This window comes from Hydra vulgaris, chromosome 06, assembly GCF_038396675.1.
Source record: "Hydra vulgaris chromosome 06, alternate assembly HydraT2T_AEP".
Lineage (NCBI taxonomy): Eukaryota > Metazoa > Cnidaria > Hydrozoa > Anthoathecata > Hydridae > Hydra > Hydra vulgaris.
The window spans coordinates 5,159,479-5,185,000 of record NC_088925.1 but is presented as its reverse complement, the minus strand read 5'-3'; the positions used below and the strand labels follow the sequence as shown (position 1 = coordinate 5,185,000).

The following is a 25,522-nucleotide window of genomic DNA, read 5'->3' as shown; positions in this document are numbered from 1 at the left end:
AAAATATTGCAAAAATACGTGCAAAGATCGAAGAAAAAGACAGATACACGGCTCTTGTAATAAAAGAAGAAGGCTATAGCATCAGACAAATAGCAGAAAAGCTCGGAAGGTCTCAGTCTTGCATTATTAACATAATTCAACGATACAAAGAGACCCGGTCAATTAATGATCGTCATAGGACTGGACGCAATAAAATTTCAAATGACCGTGATGTTCGGTCGTTAATGAGATTAATGAAAGAAAACAGACAAGCATCATCTACAGACTTGTCTACGAAATGAACTCTGTCAAATGGTCTGAAAGCAAGCCCTAGAACTAAGCGAAAGGTCCTCCACAATTTAAATTATTTATGGCGTGCTGCTGCAAAAAAACCACGCTTAAATAAAAAACAAAAAATTGCCAGGATAGAGTGGTGCAAACTACATAAAAATTGGTCAACAGATCAGTGGAGCCGTGTGGTCTTTAGTGATGAAATGAACGTTGAGGTAGACAACAGAAAAGATCACGTATTGTTGCGTAGACTTCCAAGCGAACGGTTCGATGAATCATGCATTTTGAAACGAACAAAACAAGGCAGTGGTTCAATAAGCATTTGGGCCTGTATGAGTGCCTGTGGAGTTGGCGTTTTTCATTTATTCGATGGTAGACTCAACAAAGAAAGGTACATCGAAATTTTGGAAAACTCGCATATTCCTAGCATTGATTTATGGCAGTTGCAATATGGATTTATTTTCCAGCAAGATAATGCGCCGTGTCATAAAGCGCATGTTGTTAGCGATTGGTTCAATTTTAATAAAATTCAAGTGCTTCCATGGCCTGCCAATAGTCCAGACTTAAATCCAATAGAGAATTTATGGTCGTGGCTTGATCACAAGCTTGGTAAAGAACAACTTTACAATTTGGAAGATTTGAAATCTCTCATCATTTGAAAAATGTGCCTGATGAAGTAATCAAAACTTTAATTAATTCAATGCCAGAACGAGTACAAGAGTGCTTGAAAACAAATGGAGGAACAACACCTTTCTAAATTATTTTTTTATTGCTTTTTGAAATATTTTTGAAACTGGTCTTAAAATTTTGTCCAATTTTTTTTCCCATTTATACTTTTTACCAGTCAGTTTTTTTAATTTTTTAACATTATTTTGTAAAAAAATTATAAATTCTTTTATAATAAATATAAAATACAATAAAAATTCTTTCAAAAAATGTTTTTCTTTTTTTGATACTTTTTTCCAAAATAAAATTATACTGAGGTTAAAAATAAATTTTGAAAAAAAAATGAGTGGTCTTTAATTTTTGGCCACCGCTGTATGTATGTATGTATGTAAATATATATATATATATATATATATATATATATATATATATATATATATATATATATATATATATATATATATATATATATATATATATATATTATATATATATATATATATATATATATATATATATATATATATATATATATATATATATATATATATATATATATATATATATATACATCTTTTAGTTATATTAATCTTTGTAATTATATATATAATTAATATTTGTCATCTTTTAGTTATATTAATTAAATAACTAGACAGATTAGCATTTGAAATAATAACTAAATAAATAAATACTAACAAGTATTTCATCAGATGGAAGGTCATTATTTTTTAAATTTTTTGCGTATTAAATAACATAACTGCCACAATAGATGTGACAATATGTTGTGACTACAATGGAAGTATTGCCTAGAATGCCAAATTTTCAAACATGTATTTGTTTTATCATATGTAATTTCTAATCAAATTGACCATACTCTTTCTTTTTACCCCTCTGCCAATATTGTTGTTTTTGGTGATTTTAATGCTCATCACACTGAACCGCTTGGCTTTAACACCACTGATCCTGCTGGTACTAAAGCCTATAACCGCATTTCTCAATGTCCTCAGTTAACTTTGTGACTTGTTTTCCAGACAACTCTAATCACTTATCTTCACTTCTTGATTTGTGTCTTGTCTCTGATTCTCGCTTGTGTTTAGTTTTTCTTTTTTTCGCCCTTAGGTAGTTCTGACCATGCAATGATCTCTATAAACCTTTCATACCATATTTCTTTTTTGGACTCACCAATATTATCGGACTACTTACTACTTTCCTAAAGCTGACTTGGATTCTTTTCATAATTTTCTTCATGACAGCCCTTGAGCTGGTGTCATTTCTCTCTCAGCTGATAAATGTCCCCAAGGATAAGGCAGAACAATTTGCAAAGAAATTTTCTTCTAATTTGACTCTTGAATCTTATAGCCATATTTTTCCTTCCATTCCAAGTAAACAGGTTAACCCATTGTTAGGAATTCAAATCACTCCAGCTTCCGTTGCTAAAGTCATATCTTAATTAAACTTTTCTACAGCTTGTTGTCCAGACAATATTCCTGTCACAGCCTTACAAAACTGTTCTCTAGAACTCTCTTCAATTCTCTCTAAACTATTTAATAAGTGCTCAACTGAATCATGTTTTCCTGCCTGTTGGAAAATGGCATCATCTTTAAAACTCTGGAGAACATTTTGACCTTTCCAATTATTGTCCAATCAGCCCTCTTTCTGTTATTAGCAAGGTCTTTGAGTCTTTGATTAACAAATTATTAACATTCACATTGAGTCAAATAACACACTGTCAGACAATCAATACAGTTTTCGATCCTTTTGCTCTATGGCTGACTTGCTAACTGCTGCGACTAAAAGGCTTTGTCATGCATTAAATGGAGGCAGCAGGGCTATTGCTCTTAACATGTCTAAGGCTTTTGACAAAGTTTGGCGTGTTGGTCTTCTTCATAAGTTTGCTTTATATGGTGCATCTGGGAAAGTTTTTAAGATTATCAAATCATTTATTTCTAACTGCTTTTTTAAAGTCATCCTTAAAGGTTAACACTCCTTATCATTTCTAGTAATTTCTGATGTACCTCAAGGTTCTAGTCTTGGTCCTGTAAAGTTTCTTATCTACATTAATGATGTTCCTGGCAACCTGACATCTAAAGTGGCTCTATTTGCTGATGAACATTATACTCTTGTATTAACAAAAGTTCTTCTCTTTTTGATCACTTAGAGCAAGCAGCTGATCTTAAATCTGATCTCACTTCTGTAAAAGATTGGAGCTTGCAGTGGCTTGTGAACTTTATCTTCAACAAAACTCAGTTATTTACTGCGAACAACTATCGCAATACTGTAAACATTGCTATATTAATGAATGGCAACCCTCTCGATAAATCTTCTTCTTTACATCTTCTTGGATTTCTTTTTACTACTGACCTCTCATAGAAACCATATAAACAATCGATTGCTTAATTAGCACCTGCTAAGGTTGCTTCTCATTATCTTGCTTGCTATTTTCTTACTACTGATTCCATTCTCTACATCTATAAAACTTTCATTCCCCTGTATGGAATCATATTTGGGCTGGTTCTTCTATTGATGCTATTTTTTCTAGACAAAATTCTAAAATGCATTGTAAACATAGCTGGACTTGCTCTATCTGCTAAACTTGAGCTTTTCTCTCCCATTGTCATAAAGTTACATCTCTTTCTCTTTTTTACAAATACTGCTCATGCAACCTACAACTTTTTAAGTCTTCTGTCAACTGTTTCCTTGCTCTATAACTCTATTCTTTTTTTCTAGTAACTCCCAACTTAATAGTAGTTTTTTGCAATGACATAATAAAATGTGTGCAATCTGCCATGGTTTACATATCTCCTAGTTGTTTTGAAGTAATTTCTGAATTCAATAATTCTGGATAGAATGCCAAAAACAAACATAGCCTTGATATTGTATGAAAATTAGAATTTATGAATAAATTCTAAATTTAATACAATAATCTCTTATTGTTCTATAATTATGGCTACACAAAGTTTGAACCCACCTCATTTTGAGGGGGTTACAAATTTTATAAGGGCATAATTTTTGAATGCTAAGAGATTATCGTATGAAATTTAGAATTTATTGATGAATATAAATTTATTTAAGAATAGTACAAAAAATATTTTACGAACTTGTTGCTCTTTTGTTTGGGGCAGTTGTGGCCAAAATTTTAGGGCTTTTTCGTTCCCAGACTCCAATCATTGCAATTTTTTTCAAACTATTCTTGTTTGACAAAAATATAAACATATAAATTTTTGGAGTTTGTTCCATGTTAGGAAGTTAGCTATCTTAAACATCAAAAAAAGCTGAATCCGCGCCTGTAATATATATATATATATATATATATATATATATATATATATATATATATATATATATATATATATATATATATATATATATATATATATATATATATATATATATATATATATATATATATATACTTTTCTTAAAGAATGATCCTGATTGAGTTCCATCATTAAATCTAGGGCACAAAAAATTTAAGTTTGGAGTTCAGCAATCTAAAGAACGTTACTTACGACATAAAAATTGTTCATTGCTATTATGTCACCCCTGATTTAGACAATTCTGAAGATGCATTTGAAAATAATTATAGAGATTTCCTAATAAATAAAACTTTAACAAATAATGAATTTAATATTTCAGAGAGTATCACAATTGATAACGAAAACTTAGTAGATGTTATTGTTCAAACAGATGTAACTGTTGAAAATATAAATTAATTAGAAAGAGAGCTTATACATAAAAACAAGCTAGTTTATGATTTGCGTGCGAATTTAGTAAAACTTGTGTGCGAACTATTAAATGGTTTGATACAGATTCAAAATTAACTTTTTACACTGGATTAACAAATTTGAAAATTTTATGTTGCTTGTTTAACTTTTTGAAGCCTAATATCAATGAAAATGAAAACTCAGTTTTATCCTACTTTGAAGAATTTTCTTTAACAATTATGAGATTACGACTAAATTTATCTATCAGAGACCTTGCTTATAGGTTTGAAATTTCAAAATCAACTTCCTCAAAGTTATTTTTAAGATGGACTGATATCTTGAACTTATTTAAAACATTTATGTAAATGGCCTGGTCGCAACGAACTTATAGCAACTATGCCTTTATGTTTCCAAAATATTTTCAAACAAAAGTGGCTGTAATAATTGATTGTTTTGAAATATTCATAAATAAACCATCTAATCTACACGCAACAACTTGGTTGCAATACAAATATCATAATACTGTTAAATTCCAAATAGGTGTAAGCCCACAAAGTGTGATAACATTTGTTTATAAGGCTTGAGGAGGACGTGTCAATGATAAATACCTAACAGAGCATTGTTCAATTTTAAAAAACATTCTTCCTGGAGATGTTGTTTTAGCTGGTAGAGGTTTTAACATTGCTGATAGCGTCGGCTTTTATTATGGGGAATTAAAGACTCCATGATTTACACAAGGGAATTACAATTATCTTGTTTAGATGTAGAATCAACCTGAAAAATCGCTTCTTTTCGTGTACAGTGAAGTGAGTTATTGGTCTGTTAAATAACAAATATAAAGTTCTACAAAGTATCATGCCATTAGACTACTTATATACAAATGATTCTGGATTTTACACACTAGTTATTAAATTATTAAATTGTTATGTTTTGTTCTTTTTTAATTAATATATGTGATTCAGTTATTCCAGTGGAATAGTTATAAACATTTAAAGGAATTGAACTGTTAAGTAAAAGTAAAATTGATAATCAAAAGTAAATGATATAAAATATTTTTATTAAAATAGAATATATATTTCAAAGTTACAACTTATTTTTTGCAGTAATCATGCTCATTAAAAAATTTGTTTTCTTTTTTAAAGTAGTTGTGCTCTATTAATATAAGTTTATTTTTATCTGATATTTCTTTGTTATAATGATTCCTGTTGCAAAACTTATCAAATAGTTCAGTTAAAATACATTCTTCAAAAAAAATTTTAAATTTTGTTATATTTTTTTCCATAAATTCATAATCCGGCAATATCCTTTCACAATACCAGTCCTTTGATGTCCAAATTTAAAAGTCACAATAGTTACTTGATGAAGCATATAGTTGACAAAAATTAGACTATTTTTTTGTTGTTAAATACAAAACAAATGCTTCTTTTTCGTGGTCATGTCCTCATTCTGTTGCTACAATGCAAAAGTTTGCTTAAATGGAATAAAAAATTTGCATAGTTAAACTGATTGGTGGTTGGGTGATATTAGCACAGCATACATTGCCAAATTTTGCTGCGGTGATACGACCTGCTCTAAAGTAAAACCAGTTCTTAGTTTTTGTCTGAAGTCGTGGTTGCACTCTCAACATTTTTACTCTGCTCAATAGTTATTGTAAGTTTTTTCTTTTTACAAACATTCAAAAGTTCTTCATAAGTTGAAAAAATATTATTGTTCTGATAAAGATCAGACAAAGATTCAGGATATTTGTATGTTATAATTGTCAGTTCATAAGGTTTAGTAAACCTAGGGACAATAAAGAGAATAGCTGGTTTGGTTCCACATTGGCTCAAGTCAAAAAAAATTTATCAATTTCTTCCTTTGTTGGAGTAGAAACAGTTTTTTAAGGTTTTTTTTGTTTTTTTGTTTTGTTTTTGTTATTATCTATTCCATGCACTTTATTAAGTTATATTGCAATGATTTGGGTGAGGTAAAATCAATATCTGCAACAGACTTGTATGCGATATTTTTAGAGCTTGGTAGTAACCAATGGGCTTTTTCCTAAGTACATGTTTTTGAGCTTTTGATGTTAACTGCACATTCGATATAAAATAGTACCTCGCCAATATGTGCCACTCAATATAAAATAGTACCTCGCCAATATGTGCACATTCAATATAAAATAGTACCTCGCCAATCTATCTCCTTGACCAGCCATACAATTGCAATGTACACAAACTACACTCCCTGATTTTTCAGAAATAATCCATGGGTGTAAGGGTACATCGCTCATTTTTTGAGAATGTTTTACCTAAGATATTAAAAATTAAAGATGAAGAGAAAGCTGTTTAAATTTCTAAATAGAATTAATATTTAAAAAACCTGCTCTGCGTGAATAAGAACACATCACTGAAGTTCTTTTACACCCACATTTATAACCCAACCTGATACAAACTGATAATAAGAATCGAGAGTTTTATATGCTTTTAATTGATCTCAAGTTTGGAGCAAATAAAAAATAGTTCACAGTATCAGGATAAGTAATATTTGGATAATTATCTATATTGTCAGAGTAATCTTTATCTTTAAGAAAATATGGGTCAACGTGTCCTATAAAACTGATTTTTTTTATATCTTTGCTTTGCATTGTTATCAAGCTAAGACAAATACTCGCTTTCTGTTGACATAGCAGATATATATATATATATATTTTTTACGATTGTTTGTCCTCCATAATGGCGGTATAGTTTATCCCTGCATAATTAGAATAAATTAATGACGAGTAGGAACGGTGAATAGAGTTTTATGGTTTACTTTAGGTACGCGTAAAATTCGACCTTAACGGAACCGTTTTCTTTGCCAAGCTTTATTTATTATTTGTCATAAGGTCGGGTGTATAAAAAAAGCTATTGCTTTTACTCAGTAATAGGTCAGCTTTACGTGAATAAAAACTTACTTAAATTTCTATTCTTGTAAACTGAATTTCTATTCACTATTACTCAGCGTTTTGGGAGTAAATTGCTTAACTTTACGTGAATTTGAGCGATTAAGATAAAATGTTTGTTTACGTAAAGCAGAACAATTACTCTAAAAACGCTGAGTAAAATCAATTTTTGGGTTAACAGTTATACCAATGTGGTGCTAGGTGGTAAAATCTTTTTTGTGTGTGGCGCGACTTTTAGGGCTGGAGGTTAAAATCCTTAATAGGAAAGATTTTTGTTTTAATGTTTTATTTCTAAGTAGTTTTATGTTTTTTTAACTATCATTGTTGTTTATTTATAGTTATGCTTATCATTTATTTTCATCATTCAAAGTTTCATAAAATTAGAGCATCATGTATATATAAATCGAATGATTTAGATGTAGTCGCAGTGAAGTCTACTGACTTAAATAAGGATAGGTACTGTGGAGTGTACATACATCGACAGACTGAAATAAGTATAGACGCAGTAGCGGGTACATGCATCGACTGACTTAAATAGGGATAGGTGCAGTGGAGTGTTCATACATCTACTGAGGGTTTTAACTTTTTTTTTGTTTTCTTTAAAATAAAAAAAGTATTTTAATACTTATTTAAATTGGGTTTATAATTTAATTTATATTATTAGGTTAAATTAAACTTTTTAAAATTATTAGGTTAAATTAAACAAGAATTTTAAATGAAATCATCAAAATAATTAGTAAAAACTTATGTTTCAATACGCGCGAACAAATAAGAAAAAATTAGTTATACGCGCGTACAAATAAGAAAAAAATTAGTTGTACGCGCGATCAAATAATGCCTCCTATATTTTTAAGAGTGGCATGGTATGAACATGTTTTGCTGTGTTATTTTTTTAGAAATTTGTATCAGCACAGTTTTTTTTTTTAAGTGCTAGAATAGTTTAACTTTAATTCTGCAAGGAAATCTTTTTGTAAAATTTTGTTTACAATGAATTTATTGTTGTTTAAAACTTTTTTGTTGCTTGTGCATCAGGTATGTATTGAAGGAATGCTGAGACTTTTTTCTAATATATTCAGACTTCTGCGAAAACCTTTTTTCTTGCTACCTGCCAAATTTCATAAAAAAAAGCTCGCCTAGACACTCTACTAACATTAACATAACTACAAATTTATGTTAATGTTAACATTTAAAATTAAGAAAAACTCTAAATTTGGTCACCGTTTATTCAACAAATCCATATATCGAAAATTAGACACTTAATACTATAAGTTATAACTTTTGATAGAATTGTTCTACTTTAATAATTTTTTAACCTTTAAAATACTGTAAGAAGACTCTCCCTAATGATATATCTAGTAAACTAGTAATATGATATAATATACTATTTGATTACTTTAAAAACTTCATGTCACATACCTACTTACATGAAGTTTAGAAGTTGTCAAACCTACAAAATTGTTACAAGATAATATTGAAATGTTTTTTTTTTTTGCTAAATATTGAAATGTTACAAATATATTTTGGAAATAGCTTTTGGAAATATTCTAAGTACTTTGTTTAACTGCAGATCTTAAAACCAGCTAGTCATTTGCATCAGTAGTGAGAAGCTTTATTAAATATCTAACCCTGAACATATCTGAAAAATGTTTGACGCATACAATAAATAAATTTATTGAAATTATCTATCTATATGTATCTTTTTAAAAATTTATATGAACCAATATTTTTAAAAGTATATTTTGAAATAGCAAGAAACAAAAGTATGAAAAAAATTAATATAAAAAAATATTAATTAAGTATCAAAAACTATAAAACACAAAAAATCATCGTCATCACCAAGTTCTCTAAACCAATCATTCACTAAATTTGTGGTCTTCGAAGTAACTTTTCTTCTGTTGAGTGTTATTTCTTGCAAAGTTCACCAGACCTACTCGGTCTTTGTGAGAATAATTTGAGTTTGGCTGTCTCATCTTGTGATCTTAGTGTTGAAGGCTATCTTCCTTTAATTCGTAAAGACTCAAATAGTCACATGCTTGGCCTGGGCATTTACATTTGTAAGAATTCACCCATTTGTCGGTTTGAATCCACCGACTGTTCTTTTATGTATTTTTGTTTAGCATTACTTCACTCTATTGCCTTTCTCTTTGTTCTATATCGTTCTCCTTCATCTCAAGACTGTACTTTTTTCGATGTTATTTCTGATCAAATTGACCAAGTTCTCTCTCTTTATCCATCAGCCCATATCGTTGTTGTTGGTGACTTTAATGCTCATCATACTGAATGGCTTGGTTCTAGTGTCAGTGACTCCGCAGGCGTTAAAGCCCACAACTTTTGCCTTTTTCAATCTCTAACTCAAATAGTCAACTTTCTAACTAGTTTTCCAGATAACTCGAACCATTTACCTTCTCTGCTTGACTTATGTTTTGTTTCTGATCCTAGTCAGTGCTCAGTTTCTCCACATTTACCCTTAGGTACTTCTGATCAGAGTTTAATCTCTCTAAAACTAATATCTCATTCTTCTTCATCTCCTGAATCCCCCTAGTATCATACCTCTTACAACCACCTTAAAGCTGACTGGGACTCTTTCCGTAATTTTCTTCAACAGCCCTTAGGTAGAAATCTTTTGTTCTTCTGCTGATGAATGTGCTTCTTACATAAGTTATTGGATTCAGGCTGGCATGAAATCTTTTATTCCTTCTCGACAATTCCAAGTCAAGTCTTACTCTTCTCCATGGTATTCCTCAGAATTGTGTTGCTGCGATTTCCAATCGAAACCATTACTTCCATATTTATCAGCAAAACAATTCTCCAGAAAATAGTTTACTATTGCTAGAAACCATTGTAATTTTTTAACAGTATCAATAATTAAGGGCAAATCTGTTATTCAGCCTCTCTTGTACGGTTCATATTTTGTAATCTCACCTAAAGACAAAGCTGAATCGTTTGCTAAGAATTTTTTATCAATATCACCTCTTGATTCCACTAGTTGCGTTCTACCTGATATTGCTGACATACAGGTTAATCCATTGCTTGACATTCGTATTACTCCAGCATCTCTATCTGAAATAATTTCCTGCTTAGACTCTTCTACAGCTTGTGGTCCGGACAACGTAACTGTTGTAGTCTTGCAGAAGTGTTCTTCGGAGCTGTCGTCTATACTTTTTTTTTTTAATATATTTATTTCTTTTTCTACAATAAATACAATTTTCATATATATATACAACAAAACAAGTAATGGCTGGAGCAAGAAGAAGACATAGTTCTGTCTTATCACCGAGCCCCATTTTTATAAAATCTTGATTTATAAATATCATATTATATTGGCGTAAATATCCAAAGTGGTAATTAGTAATTGCTAAAATGCTTAAATTTTATGCAGTTTAAAAAGGAAAAAGAAGGCAGCTACAGTTGCAAAAAAACGAGTATATACTTGTAATAATAATAAAATAAAAAAAAACAGATGAATAAAAAGAGATATATATATATTTATATTATGAGAGTAATATCGTTAATAAACTTTGTTATGTTGGATTGTGATAATAACATTCTTTTAAGAGAATTTTTTTTTTAATTTATCTTGATTTTTTATCAGAGCTTTACTTTATTCAAAAGAAACATTTAAAATCTAGCATAGTGAGATTCATAAGTAAAAACAACCGTTTAGATTCTTATTTAAATCGATCAAAAGTGGTTTTCTTTTTGTTTGTATTATCTGAAAATAAATTCCATAAATATGGGCCACGATACTTTATTGAGTATAAACTCAATTTTAAACTATACCTTGGAACAACAAAGTTGTTGACTGAGAATCTTGTGTTATATTTATGGCAGATTTCACTAAAATAGGATTCAAACTTGTTTGACGACACTCCTAGCTTCGTTATATACATAAAAACTAAAATTTTGTGTAAATTTATTTTATAAATATTTAAAGCTGTAAGTAAACACAACAAAGGCTCACAGGGTTCTGCTCTATTTGCTTCAAATATAATTCGACATGCATGATTTTGTTTATTGTAAAGCTGTTTTAATTTTGCATCATTGGTACCTGCCCAAGCGATATTACAGTATTTTAGGTAACTTTGGATAAAAGTTTTATTCAATTTTTCGAACAAAATGATTTTAGCTTTATCAGCATTCAGAGAAAGTTTGTTCCTTACAAACCACTCATTAACTTTATCTAATTGTTCATTAATATGTTTAAAAAGTATTTTAAAATCTTTGTGTGAATAAAAGAGATTAGAGTCATCTGTAAATAGAATAAAATTTATAAGATTTGATGATAAATAAAGATTATTTATGTACAGTAGAAACAACAACGGCCTTAGAATAGAGCCCTGTGGAACCCCACAAGTTATTGAGTGTTTAACTGATTCTTTTGAATTGTAGCATATGATTGCTTTCTGTTTGTTAAATATTTTTTAAATCAAAGTAAATTTTTATTTCTAATCACATAGTGTTCAAGTTTACTTAGCAGTATATCATAGTTTACTGTGTCAAAGGTTTTGGACAGATCACTGAAAACTCCCTATGTAAAATAATCGTTGTTCAGAGCGTCCGATATTTCGTTTACAAGCTCGACTACTGCGATGATGTTTCAATGACATCAAGTACAGGTATCACAACATTGGCTCTAATTTTATCAAAACCTGTGCTTTTATTCTTTTTAAGGCTATTAAGAGCATCTCGCAATTCGCAAACTTTAAGATTAGATTCGTCCATATGCGTACTATATCTTTTTAAATAAAAATCAAAACTTGTTGAGCTCAGCGGAATTGTTTTAGCTAAGTTCGGCCCAATATTACCAAAGAAGCTGACAAGATTCTCAGCAACAGAAGATTTTTGATAAACTAGCTTTTTATTAATCAGAAGTTTTTTCATAGAATATTTTTTATACTTTTGTTTTTCCCCATTATTTCATTAATAGCATGCCATGTATTTTTAGTGTTTTTATTTGTTTTTTCTAATAATTGTGCGTAATAAATTTTTTTAGAGTGCCTTTTGGTTTTTCAAATAAATTTTTATAATTTTTGTATGTTGTCTCATTTTTATACGATTTTTTTTTTAGAATTTATCATACAGTTTTTGTTTAATTTTTGAAGATTTTAATAGGCCAATGGACATCCAAGGAGTTAAAAGAGACTTGCTATTAATGACACTTTTTTTTTCAGGAAATGCTCTTTTGTACTGTTTGCAAAACTGCTTAAGAAATAAATCATATGCATTATTAACATCTTGCAATTGTAAAACAAAATCCCATTCAACGTTTAAAAAAAAAATTTAAATTTTTTCAAGGAGTTTTCGCTGATCAGTCGCCATAGATAGCCGTTTTAGAAGGATATCCACTAAGTACTATGTTATTAAAAACTAAAAAATTGGGGAAATGATCTGAGAGGTCACTCTTGATTATACTAACACAAAGCTGGTCATCACAAAAGCTATTTGTTATTATGTTATGAAGAAGTGTTGATGAGTTATTGGTTGCTTTTGTTGGCATGTTAATTGTTGGAATTAAGTTATTTTGGAGTAGAGAATTTAATGATTGACATTTTTGTTATGGTTTAACAAATTTATGTTCAGGTCCCCCGCAATGTAAAAATGCTTCTGCGATTTATTCATTTTGGTTAAGAAAGTTTTAAAATAATTTTTAAAATTTTTAAAATAACCAGATGGTTTTCTATATACAGGATTAATAGTTTTTTTGTTTTGCCACTTACTTTTTACTTTCAAAACTATTTAACAAGTGCTTATCGGAGTCTTATTTTCCGGCATGCTGGAATACAGCATCTGTTATCCCTATTTTCAAAAGTTCTGTAGAGTGATTTGACTAATAAATTAACTAAAGGTTCAAAAACCTTGCTTATAAGCAAGATTTTTGAATCTTTAATTAACAAACACTTAATCTCTCATCTTGAATCTAACAAATTACTTTCTGATCATCAATACGAATTTCGATCGTCTCGTTCTACAGCGAATTTGCTAACAGTAATAACCGGTAGGTTTTATTGTACATTAGATAGAGGTGGAGAGGTTAAGGCTATTGCTCTTGACATTTCTAAAGCTTTTGATAAAGTCTGGCATGCTGGTCTTTTTTATAGGCTTTCTTCTTGAGGTGTATCAGGTAACATCTTTAAGATTATTGAATACTTCCTTTCCAATTACAGTATAAAAGTTGTTTTAGATGGAAAGCACTCTTTAACTTCAGGGTTTCCTCAAGGTTTTATCCTTGGCCCTATACTTCTTTTTATTTACATTAACGATCTTCCAGATATTCTCACATCTAAGGTAACATTGTTCGCTGATGGTACTAATATTTATTTTTGTCTTAATAAGAAGCCAACACGTTCTGATTTTATTATTACATTCAGTTTAGATATTTATGAATGGTGATGTACTCGATTAGCCATTTATCCTTCATCTTCTAGTATTAACTCTTATTTCCGAACTTTCTTGGAAACCATATATCAAATCCATTTTAAAATTAGCATCTGCTAAGGTTGCATCTCTTTATCGTGCTCTCTACAATAAAGAGATGCAACCTCCAGCGTTGCAAACATTAGCGTAAGTGCAAAATGGCATAAGTGCAAACTAGCATAAGTGCGCCAAAAGAATTTGCAAACATTGGCATAAGTGCGAATTGGCATAAGTGCTAACTGGCATAAGTACAAAGCAGTTGCAAAAACTGGTATAAGTACGAACTGACATAAATTCGAATTGACTTAACTAAGCCAAAAGAATTTGCTAACATTGGAATAAGTGCAAACTGGCATGAGTGTGATCTGATATAAGTGCAAAACAGTTGCAAAAACTGGAATAAGTGCGAATCGGCATAAGTGCGAATTGGCATAAGTCCACGGAATAAAATTACAAATGTTAACATAAGTGCAAAGTGGCATTTCGCAATTATGTTAATTCGCACTTAATTATGTTAATTCGCGATTATGTTAATTCGCGATTATGTTAATTCGCGAATGCCAACAAATTCTTTTGACGCGATTATGTTAATTCGCAATTATGTTAATTCGCGAATGCCAACAAATTCTTTTGACGCACTTATGTCAGTTCGCATTTATGCCGATTCGCGCTTATGCCAGCTTTTGCAACTTCTTAGCACTTATGCCCAGGGCCGTCTTAAGGCCATCGGGGGCCCTAGGCTAGACTTAATTTGGGGGCCCCCTTTTTCCTTAGTAAAAAAATTAAATCAAATACTAAAATAGGAAACATTTATTAAAGCAATGATAAAATTTATATGTGACGTTTAAGTGATTTTTTTTCTTGAAAATTCTTTAATAATATCATCAAAATCAATGGTTAAAAGAACATCTGATTCAATTGACATTAACGACAAACAGTTCAATCTTTCTTGCAGCATGGTTGAGCGGAGTTCATTTTTTATAAGTTTTAGTTTTGAAAATGATCGCTCGCCAGAGCAATTGGAGACCATCATTGACAGAACAATATTCTAAGGGAAATTTCAATATTTGGAAAAGTTGATTCTAAGTGGTCTCTTTTTAATGTTGAGTAAAATTCTGTAAATGAATGTTCATCTTTTGAAATGTAATATTTAAATTGCTGGCACTCAAAAAAAAGTTCATTTTCATTTATGTCCTTCTTATAAATTTGTGCTAGGTTTGAACAATGGTCTTTTAGTTCAACATTGGCAATTGTTTGACTGCTTACTAGAAATCCGAAATTGTCATTGATCTTCTCATATGCTGATGTTCTTTTTTCTAAATTTGATGTTAGTGAATCAATAACAGGAAGGTATGTTTCAATTTTGAATTTATAACTTCCCTGAAATTCCAATTCTTCAGCCTCACCATCAAAGAAGGCCATACGTCGGCTTCTTTTTTTTTGTTCTTTTTGAAGAATCTCTGTAGTCAGTGTTTGGAAGCAAGATTTTGGCTTTTTCCTGGTAATTCTCAAATTGACTCCTCAAATCTTTAATGAAATGCAACAATGACTTTAGAATCCGAACTGCAACATCCAGGTTTAAATTTTCTTTCTGTAAAATCTTCGATGTTTTATTAAAATGACAAAGAATATCATTCTAGAAAATTGTCAGAAAAACAATCTCAAATGTGTTCATTTTCGTGATGAGATTTTGAGCATCATTTTGAGTTTCTTTTCACTGACTTATGTCCTTGATCAAAAATTCAAGTGCTTTTTTAATCTCATCATAACTGTCATGCAGACAAGTCACAGCATCTGCACGTGCTGACCATCGAGTTCCAGAAAGCTGTTTGACAATTTTTTTGCCTTTGCCAACAAAAGACAGAAGCACTTGCCAACGATGAGTTGATGCAGAAAAAAAGTTGTAGAGGCATTGAACAAAGTCAAAAAAAATAATTGCTTCTAAACAACATCCAGCTGCACTGTTGCCAACCAGATTTAAAGAATGTCCAGCACAAGGAATAAACAATGCTGATTCACTTTTGTCTTTAATCCTCTTTTGTAGGCCTGAGTACTGTCCTGCCATATTTGATGCATTATCGTATGACTGCCCACGACAGTCAGATATTGAAATTTCATTTTCTTGTAAAAAATTTAAAACCACTGTTTCTAAATGTTCAGCTCCATGCCCGTGAATGGGAACAAATTGCAAAAAACGCTCAACTGGTGCCAAGTCTTTATCATATCGAACTGTAAAAGTTAATTGATCTACATGTGACAAGTCTGGAGTTGAGTCAACGCTGATTGAGTAGCATTTTGCTTTTTTTAATTCAGAAATTATTTCGCTCAAAACTTTATTTCCCATTAGGCATATAAACTCCTCACAGATATTGGCGGAGAGGTATGAAGTATTACCTTTTCCAGAATTTCCATGTTTTTTCATGTGTTCATGTAGGAATGGGTCAAACTGGCTAAGTAACTCAAGAGTTCCTAAATAATTACCATTTTGCTCTGAACCAATGGTTTCATTGTTTCCACGAAATGGCAATCCTCTTGATGACAAGAACTTTACAACTGCAACAATTCTTTTCAGCACATTTTGCCAGTACAATTGTTCGTTATGTAACTGTTTTAATAATACAGAGTCAAGCTGGCCACTTTCTCTCTGCCGACTGGAGTAAGTAAGCATATTTTTGTGATGTTCAAAACCATTCTCGTGTCCAGATATACATTTTAAGGCATTTTTCCAGTCATCAAATCCAGTTGTGGAAAAATTAGAGTGTTTGCTGTAAAATAGGGTACAAGCAAAGCAAAAAACAGAACCTGTTGAAGGTGAGTATAATAGCCATTCACGATTGACAAATTCGCCATTGTGTAGTTCACGTCTAAAGCAAGATTTTGATAAGTACCTTTTTTGTCCGCAACTCAACCTTTCCGAATTTTTGAAGCTCCCATCATTGTTCTGGCACATGGACGGGCCATTAGAAATCCAAAATGATTGAGCTTCTTGGGATAACTGATGCCACAATGCTGGGTCAGTTTCTTGAGTAGTTTTTGTTGTTGCGTTTGGATAAGTTTTAATTTGATTTGATTCTGGCTCCTGTGCTGGTTCTGGCTCCTGTACTGGTTCTGGCACCTGTGCTGGTTCTGACTCTTGCTCTGGTTCTGGCTCCTGCTCTGGTTCTGGCTCCTGTTCTGGTTCCAGTTCCTGTTGAATTTCTAGAGTTTCATTTGGCAACAAAGCACTATCAATGCTTACGAAATTTGAAGTTGGACAAAGAAATACATCTTCGGACACAACAGGCTTTGACTTTTGTACCAAAAGAAATGATGTCAAAGGAAGATATTTTGAAATGTCTTCTTTTGCTTTAGCGGCTTTTTTCCTCTTTGCAGCATCACTTTGATAAGTCCAATTAGACATGTTAATTGACTTTTTTTCAAAACAGATGTTTTAAGTTGATCATAGCAATTTCAAATTCAATCTAATGGGATATTTTAAGTGCTTGTATTTAACACTTCTTATCGGAAAATTTATGTTTATTTTCGGACGCATGCATGCATTTTTGCTTATCAAGAAAAAAAAAATTCCCTAGGGGGCCCCCAAACTGAAAAACTGATACTTTTCTAAAAATAATTAAAAAGAATCTTATCAAGAAAAAAATTTTTCCCGAGGGGCCCCCAAACTATGATTCCTTGAGAAAATTTAGAAATATAATTTTTTATTTATATAAATTTGAAAAAAAATCCAGACACATTTTGGGGGCCCCTAAAAATCGGGGACCCTAGGCTGCAGCCTACCTAGCCTGTGCGTTAAGACGGCACTGCTTATGCCAGTTAGCACTTATGCCAATGCTTGCAAATTCTTTTGCCGCACTTATGCCGATTCGCTGCCTCATTTTTTAATTTAAAAAAATGATGGTTTTTCCATTAATTTGTAGAATTAGAATACTATTTTTGATTTGCAATGAGTGAGATCAATCTCAAATATTCAAAAATTTAAATTCTATTTAAATTTTTAACAGCGGATTTAAACAAAGCAAAGAAAATGCAAAAAGCGTCCAAAACGTTATTATCAAAGATTTAAAGTTGAAAATTTAAAATGATAAAGCTTGGTGTGTTTTTTGTATGTTTGCCAAAAAAAATAAACGCTTGGCAACGAATTCTTTTGTACCAAAAAATGAAGAAATTTAAATGCAGATATTTTTTACATTACATCCTCGTCTTTGTTGTTAATTGTATTAACTAATCTATTCGTTTGCTTTATTTTTATTATTTTTTAACTTTAGTTATACGAAACTTAAAAAGAACTTAATACTTTTGTTTTTATTTAATATGCTTGTAAATTAAAAACTAATTAAAATAGTAAAATAAAATTTTTATATTCTTATAGAGCAAAGATTTTTTAATGAATCTACAGAAAATATATGCATAATTTTTCTTCTAAAAAATATAAGTTCAATTTATTTTTCAACTAGAACAATTTTTAAATAAACTAATATTTTTCAGACGCTTTTATCAAATTTTTTTATTAAAATCATCTGTCAGCTGTGTTTATTTGAATTTTATCAGCAGCTCTCACTTAACCCTCAACTTCAAAACGCGAAATGTGTTAAGCAAGAATGCTTCATGGAGAAGCAGGTTAATATATTAAAAACCAAGCACACGGGCTAGTGCTAGGAAGTTACTATTTCTAAAGGTTCTATTTTCCCATTTATAAAATTCTTAAAAGTTGATTTAGTTATAGATTGTTATAAGTAGTCATAAATACCGTTTCAATACAATACTCTTTTCCTCCTTTTAATTGGGCGTGCACTACTTGTTTAAACTGTTCCGAACTTTAGATAACAATTTATTTAAATTTGTTTAAATTTATTTTAACTTACTTACGCCGGTTCTGATTAAAAATATGAAGAAAAAATGTGTTACCCTGATATGGTAAGTAAATGAAAAGTTAGGAAATCTATTTCTACGAACTCCAAATAAAGCTTCTTATCAAAAGACAATCTAGTACCAATAGTTTTCTAAAATTTCTAGTACTGTTTTCAAGCACCAGTTTCTTGTACCAGTTTCCAGTTCCAGTTTTTTATAAACAAGTTTCTTGTATAAGAGTTATTTTAAAGACTCCGAAATAATTTATGCTATACAGTTCAATTTCTACTTTTTTATTACTTTTGTAATTATTACTTAGTATTTATATGAAATTTAAAAAACTATTTTTTTTCACTTATAAAAAAAAATCAAGTACTAAACTAAATATACAGACACATGAAACAGACACATGAAAGTTTTTTAAACAAATTATTTTTATAGTTAAAGAGTGCACTGTCTTAAATGAAAAAAGCTGTATTTGCTTTAAAACGTCGTATATTTTATACTTCTTTATTTAATTATCAAAATCAAATAACGGTTTCTCTTTTGCACTACAATCAACTATTTTACAAAACAATTAATAAAGGTTGCAATACCGAATGGACTGTTGGGAACGATTTTTCAGCCTACTAATAATAGTTAGTGTAATTAGCAATACTATTAACAAATTTAATAAAAACATGAAAAATATTTAAGACAATACACTTATGGTAATTTGAAATTTAAAAAATGTTACACAACTAAAGTTTCTTAAAAAAGTTTCTTATACATTTTCGTGCCCCTTTAAATTTACACCTATATGTCGTGCACATTGTATTTTATACTCATCATTAATTAAATTTAAAGTTGAGAATTCAACTCAATCATTTATTTAATTTTCTAAAAAGTATTTTCACGTATTGTAAAGATTTAAACTTGATAATAAAACGTTCTGATTTATGATTTTAAATTTTTTTAATTTTAAAAAAGTATTTAAATTAAACCAAAATTGAATAAAACTTACTTGAAGTCTTGGTTAAAATAACTGATGTAACAATAGCACCTGTTAAAATGATTATAAGAAGACACGTAATAAGAATCTTTTGTCGACTGGATAGCCTTCGGAGCGATCGAAGCCATCGAAATTTTTTAACTTGAAAATTTTCTAAATAAAGCATATTACATATATTTTTATAACCTTTTCAAATATATTTGTAATTTTATAAAAAATATTGTACATGTTTCAAGAAATACATTTTTCAACTTAAAATAATACCTTAAAAAAACAATTGATAGTATGATAATATTTTAATTTACCTTGTTCGACCTGCATAGTTCTTGAAGTTCTTTGAATAAGCTTTGTAATAAGAACTTAATTTTTCATTCTGATCTCAGTAAAAGTAAACAAAAGCGTTTGTATCAACACATGGTGAAAAATTTTAAAACATCTTGTTTAAATATTTTTAAATATGCTCTGTACTACTCGATTTTCTCCATTACTACCTTTAGTACGCGAATAAATGAATGGAAAAGGCGTTGACACTTGGGCTTTCATTTAGCCGCTGAATGCTTATAACTAAAAAACTAGTCACCATTTGATGGATTAACCCATGATTTTTTTACTTCAATGCCAATTTATGAACGTGGTATTATAATATAAAATACTTACATTTATAAACAAAAAAACAACGGGGTTAAACTACGCTTGATCACAATAAATATATAAATTTGCTCTTAATATTAAGTTAGCTATTTTGAGAGTAGATTTAAGTAATTTCGATAAACTGATAACTTTGTTAAAGGTGACTTTACCATTGTTAAAATATATGCGTCAAATGATAAGAGAAAACGACAAAAAAGTGGCTCCCTAAGCCTTAAGGAGATAAATATACTAAATGTAAAAAACAAACAATTAAACAAACAAATTATAATAACCTTATGACTTCTTAGTTTACTGAATAATTTTTTTTTTATAAAAAATTTTTTTACAAGAAAAAAAAAATTATATAAAAGAAAATGGTTAAAAAAGATAATTTATAAAAAGTAATTTAAAAATAAGCGATGAAAATACTATTAATCTTTAAAAATAAAAGTTTTAAATCATACATGCAAATGGTTTTCCATTAACTTAACAAAAAAAATGTCTCGGCATGAACTTCATTTATTATTTAAATTTTTAACTATTTATTATTATTAACATTTGGAAAAATGTTGTAAATAATATAAGTAAATATAAATAAATTATTTAAGCAATAACTTGTTTAATTTAGGTCTTGCAGATTATCAATATCACAGTTCTACTTTTTAACTTAAACTGTGAATGTCAAAAAATCCATCTATATATTTACTTATGGTAAGATGCAGGATTAAAAATCTACCAAAATACGGAATGGATAATTTACTAATACCAACAACATAAATGGAAAAATAGCAATATTGTAAATTATTAAATATCCTCCAAGTAAATAAACAAAAAAAACTAAACTTAAAAGTTAAATTACCAATAATAACATTTTTTTTTTTTAATCTCTTATTAGATTTGAAAATTATTTATTTTTAATAAAATAAAAAATCAAATTTAATTAAAGTTTAATATAGCATGTTTTTTTTATTTTATTACGGTTATTATAGCATGAAGTAGAAATGGCAACTATAGTTTTTAAAAGGAATCTTATTGCGCGTGTAAAAATTATTTGCTACAGTATGTGAGTAAAATAGTTGGTTTAGTGTTTGAAGAAAAATAGTTGGTTTAGTGTTTGAAGAAAAATAGTTGGTTTAGTATTTGAAGAGAAATAGTTGGTTTAGTATTTGAAGAAAAATAGTTGGTTTAGTATTTGAAGAAAAATAGTTGGTTTAGTATTTAAAGAAAAATAATTGGTTTAGTATATGAAGAAAAATAGTTGGTTTAGTATTTGAAGAAAAATAGTTCGTTTAGTATTTGAAGAAAAATAGTTGGTTTAGTATTTGAAGAAAAATAGTTGGTTTAGTATTTGAAGAAAAATAGTTGGTTTAGTATTTGAAGAAAAATAGTTGGTTTAGTATTTAAAGAAAAATAGTTGGTTTAGTATATGAAGAAAAATAGTTGGTTTAGTATTTGAAGAAAAATAGTTGGTTTAGTGTTTGAAGAAAAAGGTGACTATAAAAGTTAAAATGTCTGTAAAAAAGTTGGTTATTTTTTAATTAGTTTCCTCAAAACAGAAAAATTATCCAGTCATTGCACTAAATACACTTAAAAGAGTGAATAAACACAAATAACGAACAAGAGAAATATTCAAAAAATAAAATTTTCATTAGACTTAAATAAATTAGCTATTTTGAGAGTAGATTTAAGTAATTTCCATAACTCATAATTTTGTTAAAGGTGACTTTACCATTGTTAAAATATATACGTCAAATGATAAGAGAAAACGAAAAAATAGTTGGTATAAAAGAGTGAAGGAACGCAATTAACGAACAAGAAAAATATTCAAAAATTAATATTTTCATTAGACAATAAAAGATATGAAAATTATTTTACAAAACTATATATATTAACCGATAAATCTATTATTATTATAATTTTAAATATAACATAATAACACGGAAAAATAATTTTATCACGAAAAATAAATAAAAAATAAAAAATAAAACATCTTCCATTATTAATTGCTAAAAATGTTAACGCAAAAATAGCTCAGACGCTCAGTAAAATTAGGACATCAGTACCTACAAACGCAGCTTAGTGCTTTGATTGTACCCAGAACCGATATTTCTTTGTGTGCAAAATTTCTTTCCCGTGACTTATGGCCTATTCCAGACGTTTTTTGATCAATGCATGGTTCAAATTGATCATTTGTTGTTTACAGCAATTAGGGTGAACGGTTTCACCTGGTTTTAGAAGCTCAAGATACACCCCACCTTTCTGATCCCACCAAACTCAGAGAACTGCTTTCTTGCCGAATCAATCTGGTTTTGCAGTCGATGTTGATGGTTGCCACGGATTAACCCATGGTTTTTCCGCTGAGCGTTTTTAAAATAAATCCATTTGTTATCGCCAGTAACACTGATTTTCTTTTGTGTCTTAGAAATTTTTCAAGTGAATTTTTGGTTTTCATGCCTTTCATTCAATTCATGTTGCCTCCACTTTTTACACTTTTGGATCTTTCCCATAGCTTTTAAACGGTCAGAAACTGCTTGTTTTGCAACTTTTAACATTGCTGCCGTTTGCTTTTGACTCAAAATATCATCTTCATCTAATATTGTTGCGATTTGGCGTATTCAAAATTTTTTGATAGTATTCCACGTTCTTCATTTTCCACATCAAAATCATTATCTCTGAACCCTTAAAATTATTTTTCTTTAAATGAAAATAAAAAATTAATGCTTTCCACAAATCATCATTTTCTGGAAAACACGATCAGAACAAACAAATTTCAGGAATTTATAGTTAAATGCCAAGCCTTCCACCCATGAAATTTCTAATAGTCTATATGCTTAAATCAGAACAGTACCTTTATCCGGCTCTGACAGCAATTATTTAATTACCGACTGTATAAAAAATGCATTTATGATTAATTTTAAAAGGTAAACCATTAATATATAAAGAAAACAATAATGTTCTAAGTACAAAGTCTTGTGGAACACCACTCAGCATCTCTAACCAATCTGACATTGTATCGCCAGTTATAAAACGTTGTTTTCTCTTTAATAAATATGCTTCTATTCAATTTAACAATTTTTTTTTCTATACCATACCCATATAATTTTGATATAAATTACTCATGAGGCACTCAAATGCCTTTCGTCATTCAGTATATAAAATATCTATTGAATTGCCTATCATTACTTGGTATGTAATAAAATCTAAGAATTCCAATTACTTTGTAATGCAGTTTTTATCTTTTAAAAAACTATGTTGCTGATTGCAAAAAAGTTATTAATTATAACTTTTTTAATACTTTCCGAGGTATGCATGTCAAACATACTGGACGATAATTTATTGCATATATTTTAATTTAATTTTTAAATATGGGAATCACATTAGCCATTTCCATATTTTAGGAAAATAACTATTTTTTAAACTTTGTTGATAAATAATCGATGGCGGTATTGAAAAACATTAGGAGCTTAGAACTCTTAAAAGTTTTAGTACATAAGAATGTACTTTATCATTAGTTTTATTTATGTCAATAATTTTGTCAAATATTATTTTCGTGCTTGATCAACATTTTTCCAAACCTACTATTTGTACTTTAAACCTACTATTCGTACTTCGAAATTACAATCATTTTTGTTTACATTATGTAAACATGTACACTGAATGAAAATACTTGTTCAAAATACCAATAATATTAGGTTCATTCTTAAACCATTATTATAAGGTGCTCTTATATTTTTTACTTTCCTTTATTTTTTACTTTCTACTTTTTTTTTTATGTATGAATATAGTAATTTGGGTTAATTTTTGACCTTATTTACCAAATGTTGTTCGTAGTTTTTAACAGCATTATTTGCTTGCTTCAGAATTTTTTTCTTCATTTTATTATATTTCTCTTTTGAGCCTGCTATAGAGTAGACCAGTTCAGTTTTGAGCCTGCTATAGAGTAGACCAGTTTTTTATTTATTGCCCAATAATTATTTTTGTACTTGAATTTTTTTCTCGAGCTATTTAACATCCAAACTTCATTTGCTTATCTTTTAGTTTTACAATAGGTATATATTTCTTGCATGATTGATTGTAATAGTATAAAAACTTATCATATCATTTGTCAATGGATAAACTTTGAGATTCATCATTCCGATTTATACAAATATTAATTTTATTATATTTATACAGCATACTCATACAAACATTAATTTTATAGTTCTCTCTACGATATGCTATTTTTTTAGCTGATGACAAAAAAAAACATTTTTTTATTTTTAATTTAAAAAACCATTTTATAATATGATATCCTTTGCTACTTAAACCTAGTGGTGGCAAATGTGATGAACCAAAAACACGATTATCATTATTTACAATTAATAAGTTCCCAGATTGGTAACAAAAAAAGATAAAATAAATAACCCTAGGTAGGTAACAAAAAAAAATGCTTTCAAAAACTCAATATTAAACGAAATGAACAAAAAACAAAGTAAAACAAAAAATGCATAAACTATTATTTATAATTAATAGATTCATTTTCGTTATTTAGAAACGTAGCTTCGGTAACACATTGTACAAAAAAACAGTCATTTAAACATACTACGAAATTTTCATCTTGTTGGTTATACAATTCTACAATAATGTTTTTTACTTTAAAGTGTTGTAGTTAAAGTCACCTGTTATCATTATGTGCCCTTTTAGCTGCTTTAATAAAAATTAGAACATTTTTATTAGTGACAAAGGATGAGTCAGAAGGACGATAAATGCAACCTATTAAAACTTTCTCTTGACCATACTCAACACATGTCCATATCTGTTCGATAAGATCAGAATTAATTTCAATATTACTAATTTTTTTTTTTTTTAAACATCTTTGCTTCCAACAGGCTGCAAGCAGCCACTAATTAAAGTTGGAAGTTACTGAAAGAGAAAAGATGAAGATTGTAGAGCAAGATAACGATTGACGTATGACGTAAAGGATTGCAAATTACATGAATCAGGAAAGAAAGATGAAGGAAGCGAATTCCAAAGAGCTGATGTTCGAGGAATAAAACTAGACGAATAAGCGTTTTTGGAGCACTTAGAAACAGTCACAGA

At 29.3% G+C, this 25,522-nt stretch overlaps 2 protein-coding genes and 1 long non-coding RNA gene across 4 annotated transcripts in view; all 3 read right to left on the bottom strand.

Moving 5' to 3' along the window:
- The window catches only part of LOC101239243 (prolyl endopeptidase FAP), a 132,155-nt gene that overhangs the window by 74,054 nt on the left and 32,579 nt on the right, over positions 1-25,522 (bottom strand). The window contains exons 1-2 of one of the 2 annotated variants that reach the window (XM_065799045.1): positions 20,119-20,662; positions 19,826-19,966 (exon numbers count right to left, since the gene is read on the bottom strand). In XM_065799045.1, coding sequence (XP_065655117.1) covers positions 19,826-19,966; positions 20,119-20,134 — 157 coding nt within the window. In that variant the 5' untranslated portion in view covers positions 20,135-20,662. Of the gene's footprint in view, positions 1-19,825; positions 19,967-20,118; positions 20,663-25,522 lie in introns of those variants that run through there. The other variant, XM_065799044.1, reaches the window with a different exon arrangement.
- On the bottom strand, positions 6,129-7,496 carry LOC136080926 (uncharacterized). The gene is made up of 2 exons (XR_010638730.1): positions 6,999-7,496; positions 6,129-6,927 (listed from the first exon to the last, which is right to left on the bottom strand). It is a non-coding gene; the product is annotated as an uncharacterized LOC136080926 (long non-coding RNA).
- Positions 10,756-17,491, bottom strand: LOC136081604 (zinc finger MYM-type protein 1-like). Its single transcript, XM_065799046.1, has one exon. It carries the CDS (start codon positions 17,372-17,374, stop codon positions 15,689-15,691), a length of 1,686 nt encoding a protein of 561 aa, XP_065655118.1. The 5' UTR covers positions 17,375-17,491; the 3' UTR covers positions 10,756-15,688.